At 38.7% G+C, this 25,821-nt stretch overlaps 2 protein-coding genes across 2 annotated transcripts in view; one reads left to right on the forward strand and one right to left on the reverse strand.

Annotated features, from left to right (window-relative positions):
- The window catches only part of tacr1a (tachykinin receptor 1a), a 37,488-nt gene extending 30,292 nt beyond the window's left edge, over window positions 1-7,196 (reverse strand). The window contains exon 1 of the mRNA XM_017042808.2: window positions 6,304-7,196. Within this exon, the coding sequence (XP_016898297.1) occupies window positions 6,304-6,713 (410 nt within the window). The 5' untranslated portion in view covers window positions 6,714-7,196. The remainder of the gene's footprint in view (window positions 1-6,303) is intronic.
- A 6,551-nt stretch (window positions 7,197-13,747) lies between these two features.
- On the forward strand, window positions 13,748-23,239 carry LOC103397422 (tetraspanin-15). Its single transcript, XM_008335677.3, has 8 exons — window positions 13,748-14,060; window positions 17,125-17,310; window positions 18,490-18,564; window positions 18,715-18,810; window positions 19,859-19,975; window positions 21,082-21,132; window positions 21,741-21,857; window positions 22,526-23,239. The coding sequence occupies exons 1-8, from the start codon at window positions 13,974-13,976 to the stop codon at window positions 22,859-22,861; spliced, it is 1,065 nt and encodes a 354-aa protein (XP_008333899.1). The 5' UTR covers window positions 13,748-13,973; the 3' UTR covers window positions 22,862-23,239.
- Window positions 23,240-25,821: the final 2,582 nt, after the last annotated feature.

The raw sequence follows: 25,821 nt of genomic DNA on the forward strand, positions 1-25,821 counted from the left end.
CACAATATTCAAATGGATGACTACAGTAGGAACTGGAGATTGATATTGTTCAGGACAAGGGCTTTACAGATGGTTTGAAGGTTGCAACCCTCAAATGGTTCTACAAGCTACCGTCAAGATGAACTCTATGAAGCTAAATTTGAGTTTTAATTTTATTTTTAGATTAATATTTATAAATTCATTAACACAATTAAAATGTTAATTTTGATATACATATACAGGGGGTCTTGGTTTTACAACATCCTCGACCTGCCTCGTGCTAGATTCACTTTCTTCGTTTGTTTGGGAACTTTTCGCCCTTCATTATGGCTTCCAGGTGTAAGCCAGACTCTTCTGATGTTGTATATTATAGATTATGATGTTACTACTGTGTTAGCACAGGTGAGTGATGTAGAAAATCGAGTTACGTCTACTTACGTTGCACCGTGGGAATCAAATGGAGGTCATTTCATCAGTCAAGTGGATTAAATGTTTTATATATTTTTGTTCTATTACCTTGTAACCTCCTTCTAGTCAGATCACACATTCTTTTTGTTGCAGGCACCATAATTTCACTAATATTCACACACAGGGCAGTAGATCACCAAAGATAAAAACGACAATGGTGACCGGTCTGAGAGTGGGTTCTCTGTGTGTGTGCTTCTGTGGGAGGTGGATGTGGAAAATGTAGGTAAAGGAAGTGAGAAAGCAGGAGAGGAGGAAACATTATAAGCTGTTGTATTTTACACAGCGTAGTTTTCTGCTGCTCTGACCTTGTCGGTTGGAGGGTGGGGGGGGACAGCTTTTGATCAGGAGGTGGAGGGACATGCCTCGGCCAATCACCCTGTCATTTGTTACTAAACTGCATCCTTTGCTGTGCGAGCAGCAGCACATGTAGCATACAGTGGCTCAGACACTAGAGATGGAGAACCTGGGCCGAGCTCCAATTCCATTTGTAAATGAATAATTCTCCTCACTCTCCAAACCACCAGCACTGAAGGGCTCTTGAAGAAGGCAATCCACTTGTGAGTTCTATTGAACCTACTGTATATCATCAACCTGTGATTCTCATCGTAGAGCAGGTATCATAGAACTGAGATCGCTTCCTACCGTCTCCATCCTTGTTAGAAATGAGATTTTTTAGAATTTCTTTTTTTAATTGGGACATTAAGATTTTTTTTGTTTTTTTCTGACTCCTAAAAAAATGCAATAAACAGAGGTTCATAAACCTATCAGGGACCTGGATTTGGCTGATTAAAACCAACAAAGTTACCATCACCTAATAAACGTTTATATATATTTTTTCTACATTTTATGTTAAGACCACAGCAGTGCACCAGTGGTGTCTTTATTGTTATTATGGCAATAACAAGTTCAAGTGTTCAGAGACTGAAACAATTGAAAAGCCCACAATCAATGATTACTGTGAAGCTACCGGTCCGTTCTGAGGAGCAGAAGAACTAAATGGAAACAGAAACCAAACCAAGTGGGACACCGTCCACATTCTCAACCAGGACATTGATTTATTACTGCTGCTAAATAATGCAGCAATCCTGAACCGGAACTCACTGGGAATAATGCAAAACAATGTAATTATGAACACTGCAGGACATATTGTTAGAAAAGTGTATTGACACATACAGTATACCACATTCACCTGAACCGCATCTATGTACCACATGAGTAAAGAGCTGCAGCATATGTGCCTACACTGTATTAATGATGTATGTGTTATACTGTGTATCGATGTTTTTACACACAAGAGATTCATTCATTGTCCTCATGTGAATATGAATTCTGTCAATTATAGATTTTCCCTTAAAATTGACTCTCCATGAAATAAATATCTAATTGACGCAAGATGCAAAATTATAATATAACGGAGAATTGTGTATGTGGATTAAGATTAAAATTTCTTCTTAATTTTTAATAATCTATGATTGTCCTTAAAACATCTCACTGCAATTTGGTTTTCTGGCCAGATAAAGATGACAGCAAATTAGAATGAGATCAACTGGGTTAATGTGTTGTTTGATTGTTTTGTTTAGAGACATCATGTGCAGATGATCAGCAGCACTCAGATCTGCTTTTAAAGGAAACTCTCTGCTACATGTGATTGTATCACACATTTGACAACCATACAAAAGAGTTACTGCTGATGTTTGAAGTACTGGACTGCTTGTTTCTATAAATAATATCTTCCTCAAAATAACCTGATTTCAATCAGCTCCAGACCTGGCCTGCTGAAGTGGAGAGGCAATGAAGGGTATTCAGAGCACAAGCACTGTAGAAATGATCACAGCAATTACGGAGATGAAAATATGTTCAATCAGCTGTGAAAGTGAGTACCAAGAAAGCTGCTGAGTTTCGGTAGATTTGCTTGATTTATCAAATATTATTGGATGTCTACTGACTGAAATACTCACGCTGTCAATTGCGGTTAGAAATAATAAAAAAGGTGGTTAGCGAGAGAGACGCAGTGGTGTCACAATCATCTGTGAGACATCACACTTTTATTTATCGGTATAAAATATTACAAGATCTTTACGTCAGAAACTGACGAGGGATGCACAGATTTTTTGGTGTCCGATTTATAGGTAAACGTGACTTACCAATGCTGACATCTCTGCATATTCCCTTTAACTGACAGCATGTACCAAAGGGAAACATTCTTTAGCATTTTATTCCTGTAATTTCGAAAGTTTCAACTGGATTTTATACTAATTTAATTTTGTCTTTCTAGGTATGACATATAAACTTCTCAGAAATGCTCTTTTCCAAAGTCTTTAAAACATCTTAAAGCACAGGGGCCTCAAACTCCTGGCCTGGGGGCCACTTCCAGCATGCTAATATCACATGATAAATCACTGATAATCGTTTTAATTTTTTTTCAATTATTAAAATACTTTAGTTTTTCATTCTTTATTTATTTTTTATTACATGTCGATTACTTATGTGCCCCCCCCCCCCAATGGTGACAGCAGTGCCCCCTATCATTTGAGTTAGATCGCTGTGGTACCACATACTTGTTTTAGGGTCAGATGTAAAAAAAAACATCATATTTGTCCATTGCATGACCAGCCATTGAATGTGTCATCCTTCCTCTGATGGTTTCTCAGGGAAATGTCAGGTTTGTCATTTTGCAGCTAAATAAAGGACATGCAGTGGAATTAGAAACATTTGTCAGCGAAGACAACATGCTTGTGAGGCAGGAGGATATCTGCCTTTTGGTGCCGTGTAAAGTGAGGAACACAGAGACACAGCTGCTCATGTCGGGACACACTGACACCAGCCTTGAAGACACACATCCACAGCATGCATATGTTGAAACACAAGAGCAGTGTGACAGTGTAACAGCAAAATACATATTATAATGAGGTCTCATTCATACAGGTACCGTCTCTTAACCTTTTCAAAAGCTGCTCCCTAAATTCAACGTAAACCTTATTCTTCATACGTCAGTCATCACCACCTGCATTATTAAGCCCAGGCTTTGTTCCTAATAATCACAGTTCTTTCTCAACAGCCAGTAGCACAGATCAGTTCAGTCCAGTTCACTTCATTTCCTGCCAAGGATACAAGAATATAACTGATATATCAGGAATGTTTTAGAGCTTTACTGAAGGAGACTGAACTATCAGGGTGGATCTTGTAACGCTCAACTTTGGATTGATCTGAAAATTTGCCGCCTTTCATTTTATTAACGTCCTGAGGCGACAAACTGAAGCCATTGAATTAAGGACTTTGATCAACATGAGACTTTTACACTGATGGACTGAAAACAAACCAACCAACCTATTTCTGTACTTTTAGTGAGTCAGACCAGAAGACCTGAAGATGGTGACTTGAAAGGTTGTGCACTTTTTTGTGTCAGAGAACATTTTATTGACTGCACTTTCAACAAGGTAATAACAAGGGCAGCTATCTACACTAGCTCTCTACTCTATGTTATATAGAAAAAGCTTTAGCGCAAAGATCAGACAAAGTTAATGATTGGTACCTTTTAAAAATAAAACATCTTTTAGACTTTGGTCTGTTATTGTCGGAGCATGAAAGACTTATTTATTCGGAATAAATGCTAAATTAACTTTAAATGAATAAAGTAAACAGTAATGATTCTCCTTAGTAAATTAAGTAAATTATTAATTTTTTTCTCTGTGGTCCTGCACCAAATGAGCCACGGACCAGTACAGGTTCATGCACTTGGGGTTTGGAACCCTGCTTTAGAGCAGCAGTTTTCATTGAGAAATCAATCTGTGCTATAGAAAAGAGATGTATTCAGCTCACCCGGGGAGCAGTGTGTGGGGATGGTGCCATGCAACCCTCTGGACACCGACAAAAACACATAAACAAAACAAAGCGGCAAACAAAAAATAAAACTACGTGCATATCGAACGATGGAGATTTTATGTGTACTTGAGCACCTAATACACACACTGTTAAGATACGGTATATATTGAGGCTGAAACAATTACAAATTGAACCACATATGAACACACAGCCATATACATGAACATGTTTCAGATGCTGCATTCATTAAAAGAACCATTCTGTATTCTGATGATATCTACCATCTGCTACATTGTACAGTCATAACCAGCACACATCATAACCAAAACCAAAACTTTATCTCTAACCCCCGAGGTCAAAAGCAGTTAATCCCTAATCCCAAATTTTGATCCAACCACAGTACAAAATTAATTAACTCTAATCTGAATCAGTGCTTGTAAAAAATTACAACAACAAAAAAAAAATGTTTGTGATAAGGAGAAACAGTCCTCACAGGATTGGGTTTTATACCAGAAGAAGACATAAAACATACATACATATATACATACACACACACACACACACACACAGGAAGCATATATATATATATATATATATATACTCTCATCTAAACCGCAAGACACACACACATGCAGCCATTTTGCTGATGAATGGTAGCAAGAAGACATTCGATGTTAGACATAAAGGTATACATATATGAGACAAATAAACCCTCCAGTCCTGTATTTTCTCAGCAGAGATATGGCAGATATGGCAGCGTGGCACAGCCAGATAAAATAACACCTTAAGGATCTAATCCAGTCTGTGAAGAAACTGTAACTGCAACAGTGCTTTATATGGATTCTATCAAAATAAAATAAAAAAGGTCATTTGAAATCACAAAGGAAAAATAGGGCTGTGTTAACTTAGATATGTGACAGAACAGGATGAAATATGAAGGGTAGGAGCAAAAGTGGAAAGGAAGATTTACAAGATGGAAGTGTGAACTGCTATGATGGATGCTGAGCTGGAGAAGAGGCAAAGACTCAAACATTTTCACTGGTAATGACCAGAATGGAATAAAATTAATGGTGAAAATGGTTTGGACAAAAAGCACACATGTGAGGCAGGGAGCTGAAATGCAGAGACCAAAAGAGGATTCTGGAAAGTATTATGGCTATAATAGAGGAGGACATGACGATCTTTGGTAAAGCTGTAAAGGGAAACGGGGACTAGAGGGAGATGCGGGCCAGTGATTGGCTGGGGGGATCGCATTACGGATCAGCGAGGAGAATAACATCTATGCTGTTGATCCCAGCGTGTTCTGACACCAACTTTTAAGATGCTTAAATTTAACCACGGATGAGTATTAGACAGTATTAGACGGTCGTATAAAAGACTAATAAAGTACAAAGACTTTCGGGAAAAAAAGACGGTACAGCTTCTAGAAATGCCTGCTTTTATTTTGAAAAACAATTGTGCATTTTAACACATCATGATGAGCCACAACCCAGTCTTTGCTTGTACATTTCAAGCCTTGACTTTCTACGTGTTTTTTTTCCCCTTAAATCATTGTTCGTATATGTAAAGGTTCAGGTGATGTGACTAATTTGTACTGATTCTGAAATTTTAAAATAAAGTTAAACAATATGCATTACCCAAACTTCTTTTTTAAAATATGTTCTATTTTATATTGTCTTTATCATTTGTGATGTGCCAGTATGAGTTAATAGAGTCAGGGGGTTTGTGGTGGTCCCTATAGCACTGTGAAATGCCTCAGGCTATCAACAGGAGTGCTTTTCTGAAATATTGCACTAGGTGCATTTTTTAAATTTAGGGATTTACTGAAGGCTTCCACTGAAATGGTGAACTAGGGACCTTTTATTTTAGCGACCATATCAGTCTTAGTCGAAAACCACAGAAGCTGTGAAGGAACTTTTTTGTTCATTTATTATTCTGTGTTTCCATGTGCTTTGTATTTTAAATATTTCCAAGTGTTCCGTGATTGTGCCATTTCTTCAAAATAGGTCTGTTAAATAAAATCTGCAGCTTTACCTGTCCAGAGCGATGGCAGTCATGGAGTAGATACTGGCAAACACAGCCGCGATCGGGAAGAAGTTGTGGAAGCGGCAGTAGACCAGTCCGAAGTACCACTCGTTGTGCACGGCGTAGGTAAAGTTGATGACGGTGTTGAACGCCGACATGGAGGCTTCGGCGAACGCCAGGTTTAGCAGAAAATAGTTGGTGACTGTCCTCATGCGCTTATGCGCCATGATTATCCAGATCACTGTCACATTACCAACCACGGACACAATTACTATACAACTGTACGCCATGGCCCAGAGTACAATTCTCCAGACTGGCTGCACGAACTGGTTCCCGTACGTGGCGTTCACATGGTTATTGGTGTCATTTGGAGAGCTGGTCCAGTTTGGCCCATCGGTGGAGTTGAATAAAGGATCCATCTTGAAATTCACAGCAGCAAAAAGTCTAGAAATTAACTTAAATCATCACTAAATTGTGTTAAAGATTTCGTGCCAAACCAGTCTGGTTACCGTGAGTCGTCGTGGTGAGCGCGCAGGGCAACACGCTTTCAGACCAGAAGACTGTGCTGTGTGTGAAGAAAAAAAATAAAAAATCCTTTCACACATTCAGTAATTTAAAATTAGCTTTTTAGAACATCAACTTTAGGCAGAGTCTATTTCTCTTTCCAACTGTTGCTCGTGCGTAAAAACGAAAATGCGCGTCTTTGCGCATGCTTTCGCCCGGTACAGAGAAAGATGTGTTCAGTGTCTGTGTCCGCTGCTCTGTGCGCTCTCCTCTCCTGCTGCTCTCCTCTAAATGAACAGCTGAACACGCGGCGTATGGCAGTGAGCTGCGGCTCACCCGTCCAATAGACAGCCACTATAATTATGACTATGGATGAGCCAGGTATAATTCATCCCATTCCAGTCAGAGCGCACGACGAAGTCCGCAGAATGACCATCAAATACAGCTATTTCCAGAGGATTGCATAGATGTTTGTGAAGACAGTTTCTTTCAAAAAGGAAAACTAAATCCGATGGGTTTAAATGTATACGTCAAGTACTAGAAACCTGTATTATTTGTAAATGATAATAAACAGAAGGACATTTCATCAGCAGCAGCTCAATAAAAAACCTACCTAGACTCTATAGTTTAACCCTAATGAAATATTTAACTGTCTGTGTCTCCACAGTGACCTGGACAAGAATATCATCTGGGTTTTATAAGAGCAGACCACTCCTTGATATTTTCCTCCAATGACCCGTGTCTTCTCAGTGTTTACAGCACTAAGCTCCATAAATTTCTTCTCTTATGTTGGTGTTTCTCCCCCCAGTAGAGCAACACCTCAGAACGAATGGGCTCATTTTAAAGGATCTGCTTCCTGCAGGCTCACCACTAGACCCCTGATGGCACTGAAACACTGAACAAACCTGACCACCATAATGTCTCACTACAGTTTTCTGATTTTTTTCTCTTTTTTTTTTTTGTTTTTCTCAGTTTCACCACATTTGTGGTCCCACAGACTGAGCTTCAATGTTTTTGATATTTTTCTTTTTAGGGGTGGGGGCGTGGTTGGATTATTCTTTGATATTTACATTCCTCCAACCTCTCACATGTTTTGTTGTTGAATATGCTACATGATAAAAGGCAGTCGTTTTAGTTTAATTTTTAAATTTAAATTTTGAAACTCTGCTTTCATACCAAATATGTACTTTTTTTCCCATTCTCTCTAATTCCATTCTTTACCATTAAGATAAACTTTTTATCTCTGGAAATTCCCTGAAAGTGTTAAATTAGTGTGTGGATGCTCACCTCCCCAAAAAAGAGAAACAATTAATGGCATTAATGTTGTTCAACCTTGGGGTCGCAACCCCATGTGGGGTCGTCTTGAATTCAACTGGAGTTTGCCTTAAATCATTTAAAATGTATTGGTGAGATTCTTTGGTCCTTTTGGGTCCAAAGAATCTCACCCAAAACCAAAGATTTAACTGTGGTGGTCTGAGATTGCGTAAGCTCAAAACTCCCTGTACTGAATTTAAATATTTAAAAAAGTAGTTGTTGTGGTTTTTAATTCTCCAAACTGTGATCCCTTTCAGTTAAACACCATTATTTTCACATTAGAGCTCAATCTTTTTTTTTTCCATTTATACTCACCAATCATACATCAACCAGCATGTCAGACTAAAGCCTTTCAGATTAACAGACCATTTAGTTACAACTGTAACAAGTGTAGCTTGTGTTTTAGGTGCATTAGGCAGGCATGTCATGATTTTTTTTGACTGGAAGGAGAACTTTGACCTTTCTCCTGTTCTTATTGCACAGATGGTCGAAAGTGGTCTCCATTGTTGTGCCAAATGAAATTTGGGAACATTGTGAATGAACCAAAAGTTGCATATATGTTGAAATGTGCTGAAAAGAGAAATCATCCATCCATTTTCATCCACTTATCCGTTACTGGGTCGCAGGGGCAGCAGTCGCCAAATCACACTGCACCGTACCAACCCCCCTAAACCTTCCTGCAGGTGGTGATTCCACTGGAAGGTACCAACCGCCCTAACTGGGATTCGAACTTGCCCAGGAGGTGAACCCTGGGGTTCCACACCAATGACAGAGATGTTGCCTCTGGGCCAAAGCTCCACTGAAAAGAGAAGTGTAAGACTAATTTCACAAAGTCTATAAAATAATTTGAAGTATAGTGATAAAAGAATAAATGTATGTGCACACAGATAGACATTGATGGGTTGTGTTGTAATAATTGCATCTGTCTATGTAGTTCTCAGAACTGTTTTGCCACATTGCATTGATTTAGAATGACATTTTAATTATAATTACAGACGTCGACTTCCTGGTGCTGATGGGGGTCAAATGTCATGGACTCATCCCCTCATTAGGGTGAGCATTCATCCTCTGGAGACAATCAATGTCCTGACAAATATTGCTCGACTCTATTGATGGAGAAAGTTAATTATGATTATGACAGGTCTGGTGTCCAAACTGTTAACTATTAACGCACATACAGTATTTGCTCGGAGTCATTGTATATGTGTGAATCCAAGACTTTTGCATTGATTTATTTTTCATTTGTTTGTCCAAAGAAGAAGAAGAAAAAAAAGAGGACAGATGATGACAGGAAGTGTTGGGGTAAACTTACAGTGTAATCTTAGACTAAGGTTATTTCAAAGTGAAAACAGTTTTGATTGTTGTGAAGCACAATTTCAAAGTATTATATTTTTGAATGAGGATATTATAAAAGTTTTGTCACAGACAACAGCAAGTTTGACATAACGTTCCCTTATAACAGTTCTTTACCTCAGCAGAACATATTAAACATAATAAAAAAGATCTACATTTTCTATCACAATACCTGAAAAATATTTAATTTTTTAAAAAAATGTTATAATACAGTATCCTGAAACCTTTAAGATGAATTTTTCAAGATCAATTTGAGCAGCTGTAAAATCCGAGCAGTGATAAAATGACAACTGTTGTGATGGTATTATATGACCGTAGTCTGCGGTTTGATTAGCAGAAAATATAAATGAGAAAAAAATTATTTTGGAAACAGGAAAACTGGATTTGTCAAGGTTGTTCATTTTGAAGTAAAAGTAAAACAAATGAGAATCATACCTTTATGTGAAAGAAATGAAACCTTGCCAAAAAGAAATCTATCATTCATATGAAAAATAATCATTTTCTGTCCATCACCATTCATATAATGTCAAATTTAATATCTTTTTACCGTCTGCTATAGAAGAACTCGACCTTTCCTTTTAAATGTGCGTCACGTGTCAAATGCATTATGGTTAGCATGGTCCTCGCTCCGAGGACGAGGTCAACATAGGTGAAACAAAACTACTACAAAGTACAAATCAATGCCTTGTCCCAGAGTCTTTGTCAAAAAGCATCAATATGGCATCATCACACAGACTGTTGTACTGTAACAATAGGCACAGGTTTTCATTAACACTGTGCTAATTTCACTGTTTCCCCGGGTGAAATCCTTCAGGTCCAGTCATTGATCTGTGAAGCCTGTAATGTTTACAGATTTCAGACTTATTCTGTGTGAGCAACAGCTACGCGTAGCAAGCTGAGAATGACCATTTGGTGACCTTGTGCGGGATCAACATCCATGTAGACTTAGTGGTTAATCAGCCCATCCCTGGTAATGTATTACAGGCTTTTAGTGGCCCACAGTTGGAGTCCAGGTATTTAGAATAGAGGTCATATATAAACCAAGCATGAAAGAAAACAACCGCTTTATATGCTAGCTACATTTTGACTCAGTCAAACATGTGTACTGTAGCAAAAAGACAGAATGATGCCAGTTCAAGTTTGAAGTCCATATTTAGAATCTTCAAAATGCTCTTCAGATTAAGATACAAGTTTACGATTGCAATGCGTAAAATCAGACATACAGATTACAGTCAGATAAACGTGTTGGCCTGAGGTGATGCAAATGTCCCTGATTATGATGACAAGTTGTTTACTTTATCCTCCCGGTGATACAGTATTCATGACTGAGGTCCAATCAGTATGTGCTGCTCAAATTAGAGGCTATTCTGCATCTGTTGTCATCACAAATTCTAATTACTTTTCCACAGAAAATGATTTTTCTCCCACATGCTTCCCACAGGTTCTCTGCTGTTTGTGATGCTGGCTAGACAGCTATTTATGACTAACTACTGACATTTTTACCATAGAGGCTGACAATTTGATTGGCTTAATTTTGTTCTTCTAGCTCAGCAGTTCCTAAACATTTTTAGCCACGCACCCCTTCTATATCGCAACCTGTTTGACCAGACCAAAATGCAACAAGCTTTCCAATAAAGACAGTATGTTGAATCACCAATGACCAGGAAACACATATAACAGAATAATGTTTACAATAATTCGCTCATGCATTTGGAAAAAAAAAAGAAATCTGACAAAGTTTTAATGTAATGCAACAGAGTAAAAACATGAACAACTCCCTCCAGCCCCCTCAAAAAAAAGTTACAGCCATAACACTTTTTATATTAGGCACCAACTACTGGCAGCTCATGCACATCAAGGTGGGTGCGCACCATCCTTTGGGAGTCCCTGTTCTATCTTTTTAATTATATTTATATAACAAATGACTAATGATCTCTGTGGAAAATAGCTTTTATAGATGAATAATAAACTGTATTTCTCTTACAGATTTTTCAGGTTCACTGGCTGCTATGTGACATTTCTTTCTGGACTTTCAACTTTTTCTAGAATAAATTACAATTTTAAATATGATGATTGTTTATTTTTAGCCCGTCTCATTTGTCTTTTGCCTAAATATAATTCTATGGCATTTTTCCTAAATGACATTTTACTGTTACCCTCTGCTCATTCCTGAGTGGCAGACAGCATCAGTAATTAGCAGGTGTTGCCTTTGGTAGTTGGTCACTACAGCTGCCATTCATGTCTTAATACCAGGTTGCATTTATCTTTTTTATTTTATTTTTTTATGAAAGGCTCTGTATGAATTCATTACATCAAAAGCCTATGTTCTTTTGTTTGTAGCCTTTATCTCTTCCGGCCACACAGGGCAGGCCTTTGACTACAAGCATGGCAATCTTTGCAATTCCATAAACCATTTGAAAGAAGAAAAGAAATAGAAAGTACTAAAGGAACTCCTGTGAGTCTTCAACAAAGACGGGCCGGTGCCAGCACCTGAAGGAAAGTACCAGATGGTAGACATCCTTAAGGGAAAGCAGAAAAAGCACAACAGCAAACACATTAACTGTTGATTAACTCCCTGTCAGACCAAAAGCTTTTGGTTTTGTTTGTATGACGAGGTAGTGAAGGCAACGCTGTGGGATTTAAATGCACTTTTTTATTTATTTATTAAAGAAAGTGGTTGGGAGAAATTCATGGAGATGAATTTGAAGGATAGAATAATTTTGATTCACAATGTGATTTCACGTATTTAAATGGTGTTTTGCTTGAGCTTATTTCTGACCCTGAATTGACCTCAAAATGAGTTGGTTTTTAGCGTGGCCATATCTTGCAATTGAAAAATAAACCAAGCTCTTTTATGCAAGAGGAGTGAGGGCGATTTTGGCTTTGATGAACTGCTCACATCCCATTGAACCATTACAACTATTGTAGATGTGAATTATTGTCCCTAACAGGGACTGATGAATATACTGTTGATGAATAAATGCCTTTTTGAATGATCCAAGAAATGCCACATTTATTCTCTTCTCTGTCTGTCAAATAATTTCTGCTCAATTATTATAGTCGTGTGGGAATGGAGGCAATCTCATCATGCATCGCTGACATCGGATAAAACAGCCCACCATCACAGAACAGTGCATGATGTCTTCATTTTCTACTGATCCCAGAGGGGCAGTTTTACAGCCATGTTTCCCTGAAGGAATGGTGGTGAAGGTGGAGAAACGCGAGGACAGGTCTGGTTGAAGGACTCCAGCGATTGATTAAATGTTACCTACTGATTTATCCTACCAAAAGTCAGCTCAACCCTATCTTATAACCACTTACAATGTGGTGTAAACAGAAGAAGAGGTCAAATTAAATTTTGAAACGACACACCTTATTTGATGTAGTAATGTAATGTATGGCAATGCAGAGATACCTTTATTAATAGCTAACTTAATTGTGGCTTAAATTGGTGCTAGGAGCATATATTTAACATAGAACCATCAGAGGGTTTTTGCAGTTTAACTGAAGCACTTTTCAAAGCATCATAGCCCTTGCAAGGTCACTTGCCAGAAGAAAAGATTTTTTTTGTAAATTCCCATAACACTTAATCAAATGGCTAATGCGGAGGTCAGACTTCAGATGTTTTTTAATTGTTGTCACTGTGTCTGAATCAACAATAAGCCTTACAATTGTGCTTAGTTAACAGGCAAACATGACAGAGAAACATAATGGTGCCTGCCATGTTCAATTACCACAATTGACATGGAGATGCCAGGAGGCCGAGCAGCATGGCCCACCAGACTTTTATCACAGCTGTGCTATGTAACAGCTCATCTGTAAAGAGTGCACTGGTTGCCCGGTGAGGTCGAAGAAAAACACAAGTATCGCTACTCCTAAGCGATGCAGTTTGTTTATAGAACATTTTTTCTTCAGCACTCCTGGTGTAACGCCACAACCTTCCTTCATAAATCTGGCCATTTGTGATATACAATCTGTGATTTATTCAAATGTTCTGCCCTTTTTATTCTAGACTTTGAACTGCAGTCTTTATTTTAAAATTGCCAAAACCTGTCCTAAATAAAAAGAACAAATTAGCAAGCAATGAATACTGACTTAAAATTCAAAACGTTTTTAAAATACAATCAAGAAGAAGAGTACAAGTAAAATAAAACTTATTAAATACAATTATGACACCAATTAAGAGTAACCTCCCGACTTCTGTTGTTTAATCTAATTACAGTAATGAGGTTAGGTCTTGAATGTACTGCCCCTTTAAGAATGAAGTCAAAACAAAGCGTGCAGTGACCGGTGTTGTGCGAGGAAGGAGCACGGAAGTGGTTGTTTCGGTGGCTATTCACAGCAGTATGGGAGAAATGAAAGCTGCTACATGTTTAAGAAGTAGTTAGCTCGCCTGTGTGCTGTTTTATAAAAAATAAGCAATTTTTCATTCATATTTTTTTAACATCGTCTGAAATAAGACCTAGCAGACTGCCTCGTTAGCCTTAGCTTCAATTGCATCAGCAGCCATGCCGTCTTATTCTGAACTGAGAAAAACAAACCACTTCTACTACTTCATCAAATTCACCCTAAATGTCTACTCTATGCTCTTCTCGGTAAGTGTCTGTATTTTTGGACTTTTGAACTCTGTGTTCAACTACATTGTCACCGCCCCATAGCACCAGAACGGATGTTCCTCCAAATTTAATTCAAAAACCGAAGTGTTGAAACTTTCATGATTCATTTTGCGAATTCGGCACATAAACAAAATACATATCAGATGTATTTTTATGTTGCACTTCCTATTGTCAAATTCGGCCCATATGGTAATAAACTACACCATCGTGTTTGTTTGCAATTTCAAGTGAAGTCGCGGACTCTTCTACAGTTAACTTAAACCAAAACAGAAACACCGTGAGACACTGTGAACCCGAGATTTATACAAACTAGTCCTCGTATTTAAGACATTTAAATGCCGTGAAATATTACAAATTTAGAATTTAATCGCAAATGTCGTTTTACACTTCGTTTTTTATTGTGTGACAACGTGGTGCATTTTATGCCTAGTCTTGAGTGGGGGGTTTTGGCTGGTATTAGCTAGCGGCTCGGTGGTTAGCTTAACGACGTGGACACAACCATCTCAGTCACCACATATACTAAAAACTAAATATGGATAAATTATGAGTAATACGTGGGTGAATTATATTTTAGGTGATAGATTTGTTCTGTGATGTTATTGTAAATATGGAAGTGAGACTATTCACAGCTAGGACCGGCTCCATAAACTGCATAGTGGTGCAGGGCGTTGGATCCAGTTAAAGGGATGCCGGAGTTGGATTAAAAGCAGGCCGGCGGAAAATACGAGCGAATAAACTGTATGACCCTTTTGTTAGGGATGTAACCGATCCTAGACGATTTTCTAAATCAAATGTGTTCAACCAATATTGAATTGTATTGAAGTATGCATATTAATTTGTGTGCTAAGCATATCCAACTGGGTATTCCATTATAATATGAATATTTGTGATGTTACCATTTATCTGAAATGGTACCCATATAACATAAGATAATATATGTAAGGCAGAGATTTACCATTTTAAATGAAGGTTACTGTTCAGCTAGCAAACTAAAATGACACCTTGATCAGATTCAGTTTTTTATACATATATGCTATATAGTTTTGTCTGTACAAACAATGATCAGAAAATGTAAAAACCTTCAATGTAGATAATATTCTAAGACATGCAGCAAGTCCTGACCATAATCCAATGATGACCAAATTACAGAATCTGTAAAAGGAAATAAATGCATGTACACCATAGAACAGGGTGTTGTGTCAAACACAATCCAACCTAACAGGGTTTGGGATACTGATGTTGTTGGTTTTTGATAGAACCTGAGAGTTCACTAGTTAGTGCGGTTCGCTGCTGTGTTATGGTCACCTTCAGCATGGTCTTCATCAGACCTGCAGGTCATCAGATCTACGTACATCTTTCCAGTCTGGCTGTTATCTGTGTTACTGAAGCAGTAAAGGTAGGAAGGATGACTTTGAGAACTGGAACAAAGCCAGTTCCATCTGTCATGGCTTTAAGTGGCCAAGGAGCAGTAAACACAGTTGACGTAAGTACGAGGTAGGAGCGAGTCTTCTGCTTCTTTTCAGAAGGAACATAAATACTGTTTAGACTCCTATATTCATTGACTTTACTTAAATGACTTGAATTAGGGTTTCTGAACAACAATTCAATTTTTCAACATTGTTTCATTCATAAGACATTCTTGTTTACTGACACACTAAGAGCTAGTGTGATACGATTCAGATTAAAAATCTAGAAAAGATTGAAAATAACTTCAACACCAGAAATGTCTTCAAACTTGTCTGTCTATTTAATGAGTGAAAAGTAGTCTGTGTGCTGTTTTGTGATGTGTAAAGCACTGCACATGGACCACAGAAGGTGAAGGAGAGAGTTGTCTCAGGAGGTTAGACAGGAAATTATAGACAAGCATGTTGGTAAGAAGTTTAAGGTTAACAGAACTGGAGCCAGTCTCTCTGGATGTGGCCACAAGAGGGAACTTGATGATAAATTGAAGCTACGGATAACACCAGTGGTAACCAAAACAACCTCCAAATAAATTAAACGTAATACTCAAAACCAAGGTATATAAATGAGCACACTATCTGTCACTATTTGAGCCAAAGTGGACTTTGCGATGCCAAGGACAACTGTTAAAGGCAGGTCATCAGGTCATAAAAAAAAAAAAATACCACAATGCATATTGACAAGCCACAAAGTTTCTGGGAGAATCTCATTTGTACAAAGGAGATTCTCCTTTGGACAAATGAGACAAAACTGGAGCTTTTTGGCAAGGCAAACAGTCCCTGAAAAATGGAGAAAGGTTGTGCAACAGTATATTGAGTTAGGGGTACCATTATTTTTAACTGTCCTGGCCAGTTCCATTAGTTTGTTTTATTTATTGTTGTATTGTTTATTTCAATGAACACTGTTGGTTTTCCTTTCATTAACAGATGGGTACTTTTATTTGTGTGTGTATATGAAAGGAAATTCTACCTAGATGTATATAAAAAACCTTTTTAGGAGAAATTTCATAGATCTAAAAAAAGGCAATAAAAATCACTGTACTCTAGCTCTGTCTGTCTCTGCTGCCAAGACAGAGAACATGTCCACTCCAGTTCATTACACAATTATACAAAGTGCAAGTGCTTACAGTTGATGTGGACACCAGCCTCATTCTGCCAAAAGTCGTCTTAAGCTGAGCAAATCAAACATTATTTGGACATATAGTGATTTTTCTTCTAGTCTGGTCATCTCAGCACAGCTAAAGTTCCACATTGACTCAGTTTTCACTAAAGAAAGATTATTTGCAGTTGTTGTTTTTTGCAGTTTAATACGAAATAATATAATATATTTCACCCAAAAAGCCAGAAGTAAATACTTGTGTAATTGTTCGGAAAATACATTTCACTTGCAGCTGTGAGCTTTTTTTAATACAACAGAAGTCCTTATAGTTTTGTTACACTAACTTAATGTGTCTTTTACTAAGAGATGAAAACCCACATTGGAGAAGCTTTTTCTAAGTATACTTCATCCCTCGTTTCTGTCAGCACTATTTACATCCAAAAGCATCACTTCCTTTTTAAGAACTTATTTTTCTCTCTTTCAGCTCATGGGTCTTTGCGTGCTGTGTGTTGGACTCTATGCTGAAGTGGAGAGACAGAAGAACCGCACCCTGGAGGGTCTTTTCCTTGCTCCTGCTGTGGTGCTAATCCTGCTGGGCCTGGTGATGTTCACTGTGTCGGTGGTGGGCATGGTGGGATCCCTCAGGGACAACAAGACTCTGCTGCACATGGTAGGAATGATGGTGGAAGAGAGTGTGACTATAACTGCGGGTTAATACAAACATGTCAGTTTACAGGCTTTAACTTTAGTCAGATGAGTTCACCAGCCTCATGGAGCGGAAGGCAGTAAATAAGTCAAGCTCACTGAGAGTCGTCAAATGGATTGTGAGAGACTGATTAATATTGATTTTTATTGATTCGAATCTTTGACTCTCGAACAGTAAACAGTAAATGAACGAATCATGAACTAATCATTTCATTCGTTTTACAGCAGGTGGCGCTTTATCCCTATTGTGGGCGTTGTAAAGAAGGCTGCGGTTCTCCGACACTAAATACTGAAAGCAACATGGTTTGCTACGCTGACAAAGTCTACAAAGTACGTAAAATGCCATAAGCAATTAAAACCATGCGGAAAGCTAAGAAATAAAAACACACCACAATGACCTCATTCATCTTCAGAATGAGAGCAAAAGAGACCCGAGCTCTCTGTCACGTGACAAATGAAACGAATCTGCGAGAACGAAGCGAAAGATTAGTTCACAGAGAATGATTCGTTCATAGTGATTAGTTCACGGCGAAAGATTCGTTTGCAGAGAGTATTTCGTTTGTAGTGAAAGATTAGTTCGCAGTGAGTAATTCGTTAGTTTAATATAATAATAGTCCTTTTTTAGATTCAGTCTATTCTGGTCATGGCTACTCAATCATAAACATGTGGCTGTAGACTGCCGGTCCTCCGACATGCCTTTAAAACATGTTTTGTAACTTTTAAGCAGCACGCAGCACAAACTGTCACATTTGGTCAAGTAAAAAATGAAAACATAATTCTGTTTTCGCTAAACAATAGCAACAGATTATGAAGCATTTAAAGTGATTTTTGGCTTCTGAGGCCCTGTTTTTTCTCCACATACAAAGTGCAGCTGCTGCGGTTGTCATAAAAACCAGAGAAGCTCAAAGGCAGCTGGGATGTTCTGCTGCCATTGCCAGGCAACAATCTAATCAGCTTTAGCTCAACAGTGTGAAGTAAACAGAGGAATTAAAAGAGAAAGGTCCAAAATATTGGCTTTTTTATTTCTTCATATTCAGATTGTTGTGGGCTTGCACACTAAGTCGATAAAGAGCTGTAGAAGTGCAGGACTCCTCGTTGTGGGTCGTATATTCTGTTGCACTCAGGATTCTCTCTTCCTCCACAGTTCCTGTGCGTCCTCTGTGTGTTGCTGCTCCTGCAGGCCATCGCACTCACAGCTGCTCTGATCTTTGAAAAGAAGGTAAATGGCTTAGTGTCTGTAGTTCTCAGAGATTACACTGCTCACGGTTCTACCTCAAATGACACCCTGTTGTCACAGTTGGGGCACCTCGCACCCCTGTGTGTTTCCCACACTATGACCATTAAAACAGTTGTTTTCTGCTGCATTCAGACCATCGCCTTGTTCCAGAGCAGCATACGAGAAGGAATCAAACACTACTACGATGACCTGGACTTCAAAAACATTCTGGATTATGTCCAACAAAAGGTGACTTGATAAATCATTGATTCAGTTATCACTTTTAGAAAGGAAATGCCATTAAAACTTAATATTGGATTATAGAAATACAACAAACTAATAAAACGGTAATAAGTAGTCCAGCAATTGAAGTTAATCACGAAAATTCATCCGATATTCGAGATCGATATCTGATCAAAATTTAAGAAAAGAATGTTAAAAAATACAACTATACCCCATTTGATCCAATACCCAAGCTCAAATGTCCGCGGCATGCTTAGGGAGAAAAGATATTGGATGGATTGGTATTGGATCACTATCAGCTCATACTCGAAATTGCAGTATTGGTATCAAACATGAAAAACTCAACCATCCCTAGTTGATGGGATCGTTTTATTTCATCGGTTGATAATGGTAACTCGTTTAATGGTAAATTGCTACACTCCTCTGGTTCCTAATATATGGCAAACCCCTTTAATCCTGTGTCAAATGTATTTTTTCCTCTGATTGAGTAATGTAATGTAGAACATCTTTCTGGACTTAGTAAAAGTTCTATCTAATATGTGAAGGTGACTAATTGGACTTTCTGAAAACTAATAATATTAGCAGTGTAAATTGGATTAAAGGTGGCTCTTCCAGTGAACCGATGGACTGGGATCAACCAACATAAAAGATAAATCAGTCTGAGACCATATCAGCTCTGTCTGAGGACATACTCTGGCCACATGTTATTATTTCATCTTTATAAAAAAAAACTTCTTTGACAATAATCTCATCTATGTCTTTTGTGTGCTCCTCTTGGAGGCCACATCTGGGGAAAGCTGACATCCATCATTTTGGATGGAGGTTTCTTAACATGTCATTTTTAATTGAATGTTTTTTCCCCACTGACCGTTATATTAGAGCTTTAAATTGATTGTCAGTCAGCATCAGTCACATTGACCTGCACTGTGTACAATGTTAGCGCTAGATAGACACAAAGATAAAGTGTTTGTTGGTCTCAGAGGATAAAATAAGTTTTGTCTTTGTTTCTTCTGACAGTGTTGCCTAATCTCTCAATATGGTTTACATTTTCCAGTTTTCCTGCTGTGGAGGAGATGACTACAAAGACTGGGGAGTCAACCAGTACCATTTCTGCAATGGTACTGGTCCACTAGCCTGTGGGGTTCCTTACACATGCTGTATTCACAACGAGGTCAGTGCTCTCCTCACGTAACAACTGATTGTTGTACGTCTCAGTTCAGTCAATGTTCACAGTAAAACACACTTCCTGTCACTTCATAAGACACACTAGTTAAACTGCTCCATTCAGCTGGCAGTCAGCACAGAGACAGGCACAAGAAAACGTATTAAAGTTCAGACCAGGCATCAGAAGAAGGAAGGTGATTTAAGTGGTTTGGGATTTTATCACAATCATCATCTGCTTACAGAATATGTAAAAAAAAAAGTATCCAGTGAGCCAAATAACACAAGTTAAAATTACAGTGAATTAGTGTTACAGTAAAATATTATAGTTTAGTATTACATTATAGTATTTTTCACATTTAGCCCTACAGTTTATTTATTAAACAGGAAATAACAGAAAATAGAGGCTTGCTGCTGTCCATGGTGCTGAACCACATAATGACTACGGATTATATTAACTCATGACCTGTTCAGGTTTACTTTACTGTTAATCCATCATGAGATTAAAATGCTGTATATTTAATTACGCTGTTTGCTGCTCTTAATCTGTTACAAAATGATCGTACATTTTACCTGTGAGATTGTCCTGCTCCTCTTGAATACACTGAGAAATCATTAGTTCTGATGTTTTCCTGCATCCGTTGTGTAGTTCGAATACTGACCAAAAGAATGGGCCACAAACTAAAGTAAATGTAGAGCATTTGTTCACATAGATTGTTACAAGAAATGTCAGAAATACCAAAGCTGTTTTGTGTGCTGGCAGGCCTCTTCTGTTTACCAGGGTCTGTGCTGAGATTGTGTTTTTAAATGTAATGCTGTCACCTGGTCTCCAGTGTCTGTGGTGTGCCTCAAAACCCATCACTGCTTTATACACATTCATTCATTAGAGATGTAGGAGCTGATTAGAAAGTTAATCTGAACATTGGCCAGGCTCTTATCAGTTCCTTCCTGTCAGGACTGGAACCGTTCTGTAAATGTCAAGTTCTCGCTCTGGCGGGCAGCGGGCAGTTACACCCGTTTGTAAGGAACATTACATCTTCCCAGGGAGTTCTCTGTGGCCATCTGAGCCCAGTTAAAGCACTCGCCTCTCTCTAATGTCTGGACTCTTATGCACAGGTCGGAGAGGTCATCAACACTCTGTGTGGTTACCAGACTCTAATGAAAGAGGTAAGGGCTAAATTACTCATTGTACTGAATGTATGATGAGCATAACTCACATATGTTATATCAATGATAAATATTATTGACGTTTAACTCGTGAGCTGTGTGGTTGCAAATATGAAGTCAGAATGAACTCTAGCTTTGTCCTGTTTATAATTAATTTGTTAAATGATGACTAAAACAACTTTAGTCATCATTTAACAAATTATGCTGTTTTAGCTACATTATTTCTACATGTTTCTAATTCTTATTCAGGTAAGATGAACCTAATGCTTACTATGTATTTCAGTGTTGTTGAAAATATATAAAGAGTTATATCCATACCATCATTTCTTGATTACACTAAACATTTGAAAAAAAGCCAAAAATAAATGTGTTCAAATGCTGTGCATAACCAGTGTACAAATTCAACAAGACATTGAATTGAATAATTTACAATTTGACACATTGGTTACTTTTCTGACACTCGCAGTTAGTCACAAGTCCTCAGCAGTACTCTCTAATAGCCTGAGAGATGATTCAGTCACAATCTATGCCGTTCTTTCCCCAAAATGCTGTGGAAAGTTGAAAAAAACAAAACAAACAAATGCTTGTTTTTCTCCTCTGTTTCCCAGCGTGAAGCTCTGCAGAACTTGATCCATGTGCGAGGCTGCATCCATGCAGTCAACCTGTGGATGAGTGACAACATTGGAATCACCATTGCTCTGTGCTGTGCCATTGGGCTGCCACAGGTAATTTATTAACCACGTCGTTAACTAACCACCACGATAACACATTGAATTAGTTCCTGTACAAAGCTGTGTGGGTAAAAGTTCACAATTTAGTCTTTTTCTCTATGAACTGTATTTACAACAGACCTAGCTGGCCAGGCCGGTGCCCCCCCACCCTCAGAGGAGAGTGATTACAGTAATTACTCTGGGAAACTGGCTGCTTGAATACTGTTGTTTTTCTGCAGCATCACTGCCTCACAATAACCTGTGGCTCAGACCTGTCAAACTGTCAGAGTAAACGAATAAGAGACTCAATTAAGAAACTCTGTGTTGCAAGTTTGAAATACCACCTACAGCTGTATTTGAGCAAAAACTTGTAGATTGGTGTCAAGTGCTGGTTGCATTTATGGCCTTATTTCCATCATGTAATATAATAATGTGCCATTATTTTGCCTTTTCATCTGATTTTCAATTTACACAATATTATGATTTGAACTTTCTCATAGCTTTCTTATATCTTTTATAACACACTCTTAGTTTCCATGTGTGAAATGGAGCCTCCAAACTCAACAGAAACTGAAGTTCCCTTTCCCTTTGTCACCTGACTTTGACTCAATAAATTCCATAGAAATAATGCAGCAATTTAAAATCCTGCAGACAGTTATTTGTGCGTCTCCATTTTCCTGCAGCTGCTGGGCATCATCTTAAGCTGCATCTTCTGGAACCTGCTGGTGGACATGAGCGAGTCGGCCGACATGGTGGACTTCAAGCTGAAGAAGGCTGAGTTCAAATACAGCGACCTGGATCTGTCCGGTGCTGGCTGGTGCATGTGTCTGCCCAGGGATGAAGGCTACCTGCCCGTCCCCGACTCTGAGCCAACACTTGACCCCATTGACATCCACCTGCAGAAGCTGAAGAAGCAGCCTCCACGTACACACTCACAGCTCCGGGAGCTGCAGCAGTCCAGATCGACCACAGGGCTAGACGAGGTGGACGTGGGGCGGAAACAGAAAAGGGAACACTAAGTGGGTTCTTTTTACCCTTTCTTGCCTTTGGGGTCTTACGGAGCCCCTAAAAGGACATGGGGGGAAAAAACCTAAGCATTTGAGCTTCCTGTGCCTATACCCGTAGGCTCTTTCTTTCTTTCATGACTTATAATCCATTAGTTGTATTATATATTTCGTGATAAGTTTCACATTATTTCATAATAAGTTTCACGTAATTACGTAATAACTTTCACATTGCAGTGGTGATATCTGTAAAGTACACTGATTGTTACATATGCTCAGACTGAGCAGTTAGAATAGAGAACTGGACCCAAAAGAAAAATCACTGAGAGCAACAGTTAAGTGCACAGCGAGAAAATCCCGAGGCGCCAAATCTTCACCCTCCGTGGCAACGTGCTCCAAAAATCCTGGACAAACATCCACAGAACAAATACGGATTATCAATAGAGAAACAATTCATGGGGAAATCGACTTCTACTTCTTCTTCTTTTTCTTTCGGCTTTGTTTCTTTTTTTCAGGTGTTGCCACAGCGAATCACTGATTTCCATCTCTCCCTGTTCTCTGTATCTTCTACTCTGACTCCAACTATCTGCATGTCCTCCCTCACTGCATCCATATATCTCCTCTTTGTCTCCTACCTGGTAGCTCCATCTCTGACATTCTTCTACCAATGTATCCACTGTCCCTCCTCTGCACATGTCCAAACCATCACAATCTGGCTTCTCTAACTTTTTCTCCAAACCTTCCTGCCTGTGTTGTTCCTCTGATCGTGATAATTCCACCTGGGTTGTAATGGCAACGCTCTGGCGCTGGTTCCATGGTGAAGCTGTGTTTAAATACCTCTTGTCAATCAAAGAGTTGGTGTGAGATGCCCATCTAAGAAAACTCAGCACCTAATGGACTGGAGGACACTGGCTTCAGCAACGAAACATAGAAGGTGGGATGCATTTGAAGAAAAGCTTCGGCTTGATCGCTGATGGACTAATGACTCTCTCCACATCATATGGGCCAATGAATTTAGGAGCTAGCTTCCTGCTCTCAACCTGTAATTGAATGTTTCTGGTTGACAACCATACCTTCTGGTCTGTCTCATACGAAGGGGCAGGAGACCGACGCTTGTCTGCAGCCGTCTTCGTCCTGACTTGAGACTGCAGGAGTGCCCCCCTTGCCACTCTCCAGACTCGACGGATTCGCCGAATATTCCCCTGCACCGAGGGAACTGCTACTTCCACCTCCTGTTCGGGGAATAAAGGAGGTTGATAGCCCATGGCAACCATGGATGGTGACATACCTGTGGCGGAGGTAGACAGGGAATTGTGAGTATATTCCACCCAGTGGAGGAAAGCGGTCCAAGAAGCAGGGTGACGGCTCGTTACACAACGAAAATCAGTCCCGAGATCCTGGTTAGCCCTCTCTGCCTGTCCGTCGAATTGGGGATGATAACCAGAGGATAATAAGGTTGAAGCCCCCAACGCTTTAAAGAATGCTTTCCATACTTGTGATGAGAATTGTGGGCCTTGGTCTGACACGATGTCCTGGGACGTACTGGAGACGAATGACATGTACTAGAAGGTCTGCTGTCTTCTAGCACGAGCCCCCCCCCCCCCATGTCCCTTTAGGGGCTCCGTATGGTCTTGCCTTTTTTCTGTCGTATTTGGTGCATTTATTGATACTTACTGGTGGAAGATTTCATGTTTTTGGATCAAAAGACTTTTACTCAGTTTTTGGCACTTTGTTGATTAATTTGTTTACAATTCCATTTAAATAGGAACAAAGATCGGGCCATTTTCTTTACAGACAGTTTAATCTTTTTCAGACAGTCTTTTTTTGACTGTTTTAATTTAAACATTTTTATGGTGTTGTATCATTTTATTTATTTATTTTTATCCATTGATATTAAGCTAAATCTGTGCTGAATTTTTTACCTCAGGCTGTTTTTATTAAAATAGCCCCATATTTCGAGGACAGTTCTATGTGTCTGTACTTTAAATCTTAGCTGGAAAACAAATTGTTTTTAACATTTTTGTTCTGGTGTTGGAGGATTATGAATAGACCAGTATGTTTGTGTGTAGCATCAGTGATGGATGTGTACAGTTTGTGTTTCACTGTTTATTATTATTTAGTTTTATGTGATTTTGTGCAATTGGTGTACATTGTAAGACTGACAGAAGAAGAAAACATGGGATGCATGTTTTGTACTGTAAATGAAGTCAAATTAATTCGACATTGGTTTACATTTTAGGCGGGCTGTCACAAGAGGGGGAAACAAAAGTCATTGTGAAAACCTTTACTTTAATCCTTTTTTTAAAAAATCCAGGGGTTCATTACGAGTGCATTTTCAGTTAACTACATTTTTGTTTCTTTTTATCTTATTCATGCACTCTTTTTAACACTACTCCCCTCAACCCCCATCGCACCTGCCTCAGCACTACTGTTCTGATAAATAAAGCTGAATTTGTCTACTGATGTTGTGTTCTATGTCTACCTATTGTGTCTGCCTTTAATTAAGAGAGGTTTTCTGATGTCATACTATAAGAAAGGAGAAATGAAAAAGACAGAACTACCTTTATTCACCTGAGAAGAAGATACATTATGTTACTAGGGCACAGTAAATCATTGATATTATTAAGTAGTTATAAGTAGGATATGGATGAATATGAAGTGTGCTAAACAGATGGAAGGAATACTTTGAGGAGTTGTTAAATGAGGAAAATGAAAGGGAATGTGGGAATGAGGAACCAGAGACTAGTAGGAAGAAGGTAGATCAGGTTAGAAAGGATGAAGTTAGAAAAGCCCTGAAGAGGATGAAGAGTGGAAAGTCAGTTGTCCTGATGACATACCAGTGGAAGTATGGAAGTGTTTAGGAGAAGTGGCGGTAAATTTCCTGACTGGGTTGTTTAACAGAATTTTAGAGACAGACAAGATGCCTGATGAGTGGAGGAAAAGTGTTCTGGTGCCAATTCATAAGAAGGGTGATG

Source organism: Cynoglossus semilaevis, chromosome Z (assembly GCF_000523025.1).
Source record: "Cynoglossus semilaevis isolate Cse_v1.0 chromosome Z, Cse_v1.0, whole genome shotgun sequence".
Lineage (NCBI taxonomy): Eukaryota > Metazoa > Chordata > Actinopteri > Pleuronectiformes > Cynoglossidae > Cynoglossus > Cynoglossus semilaevis.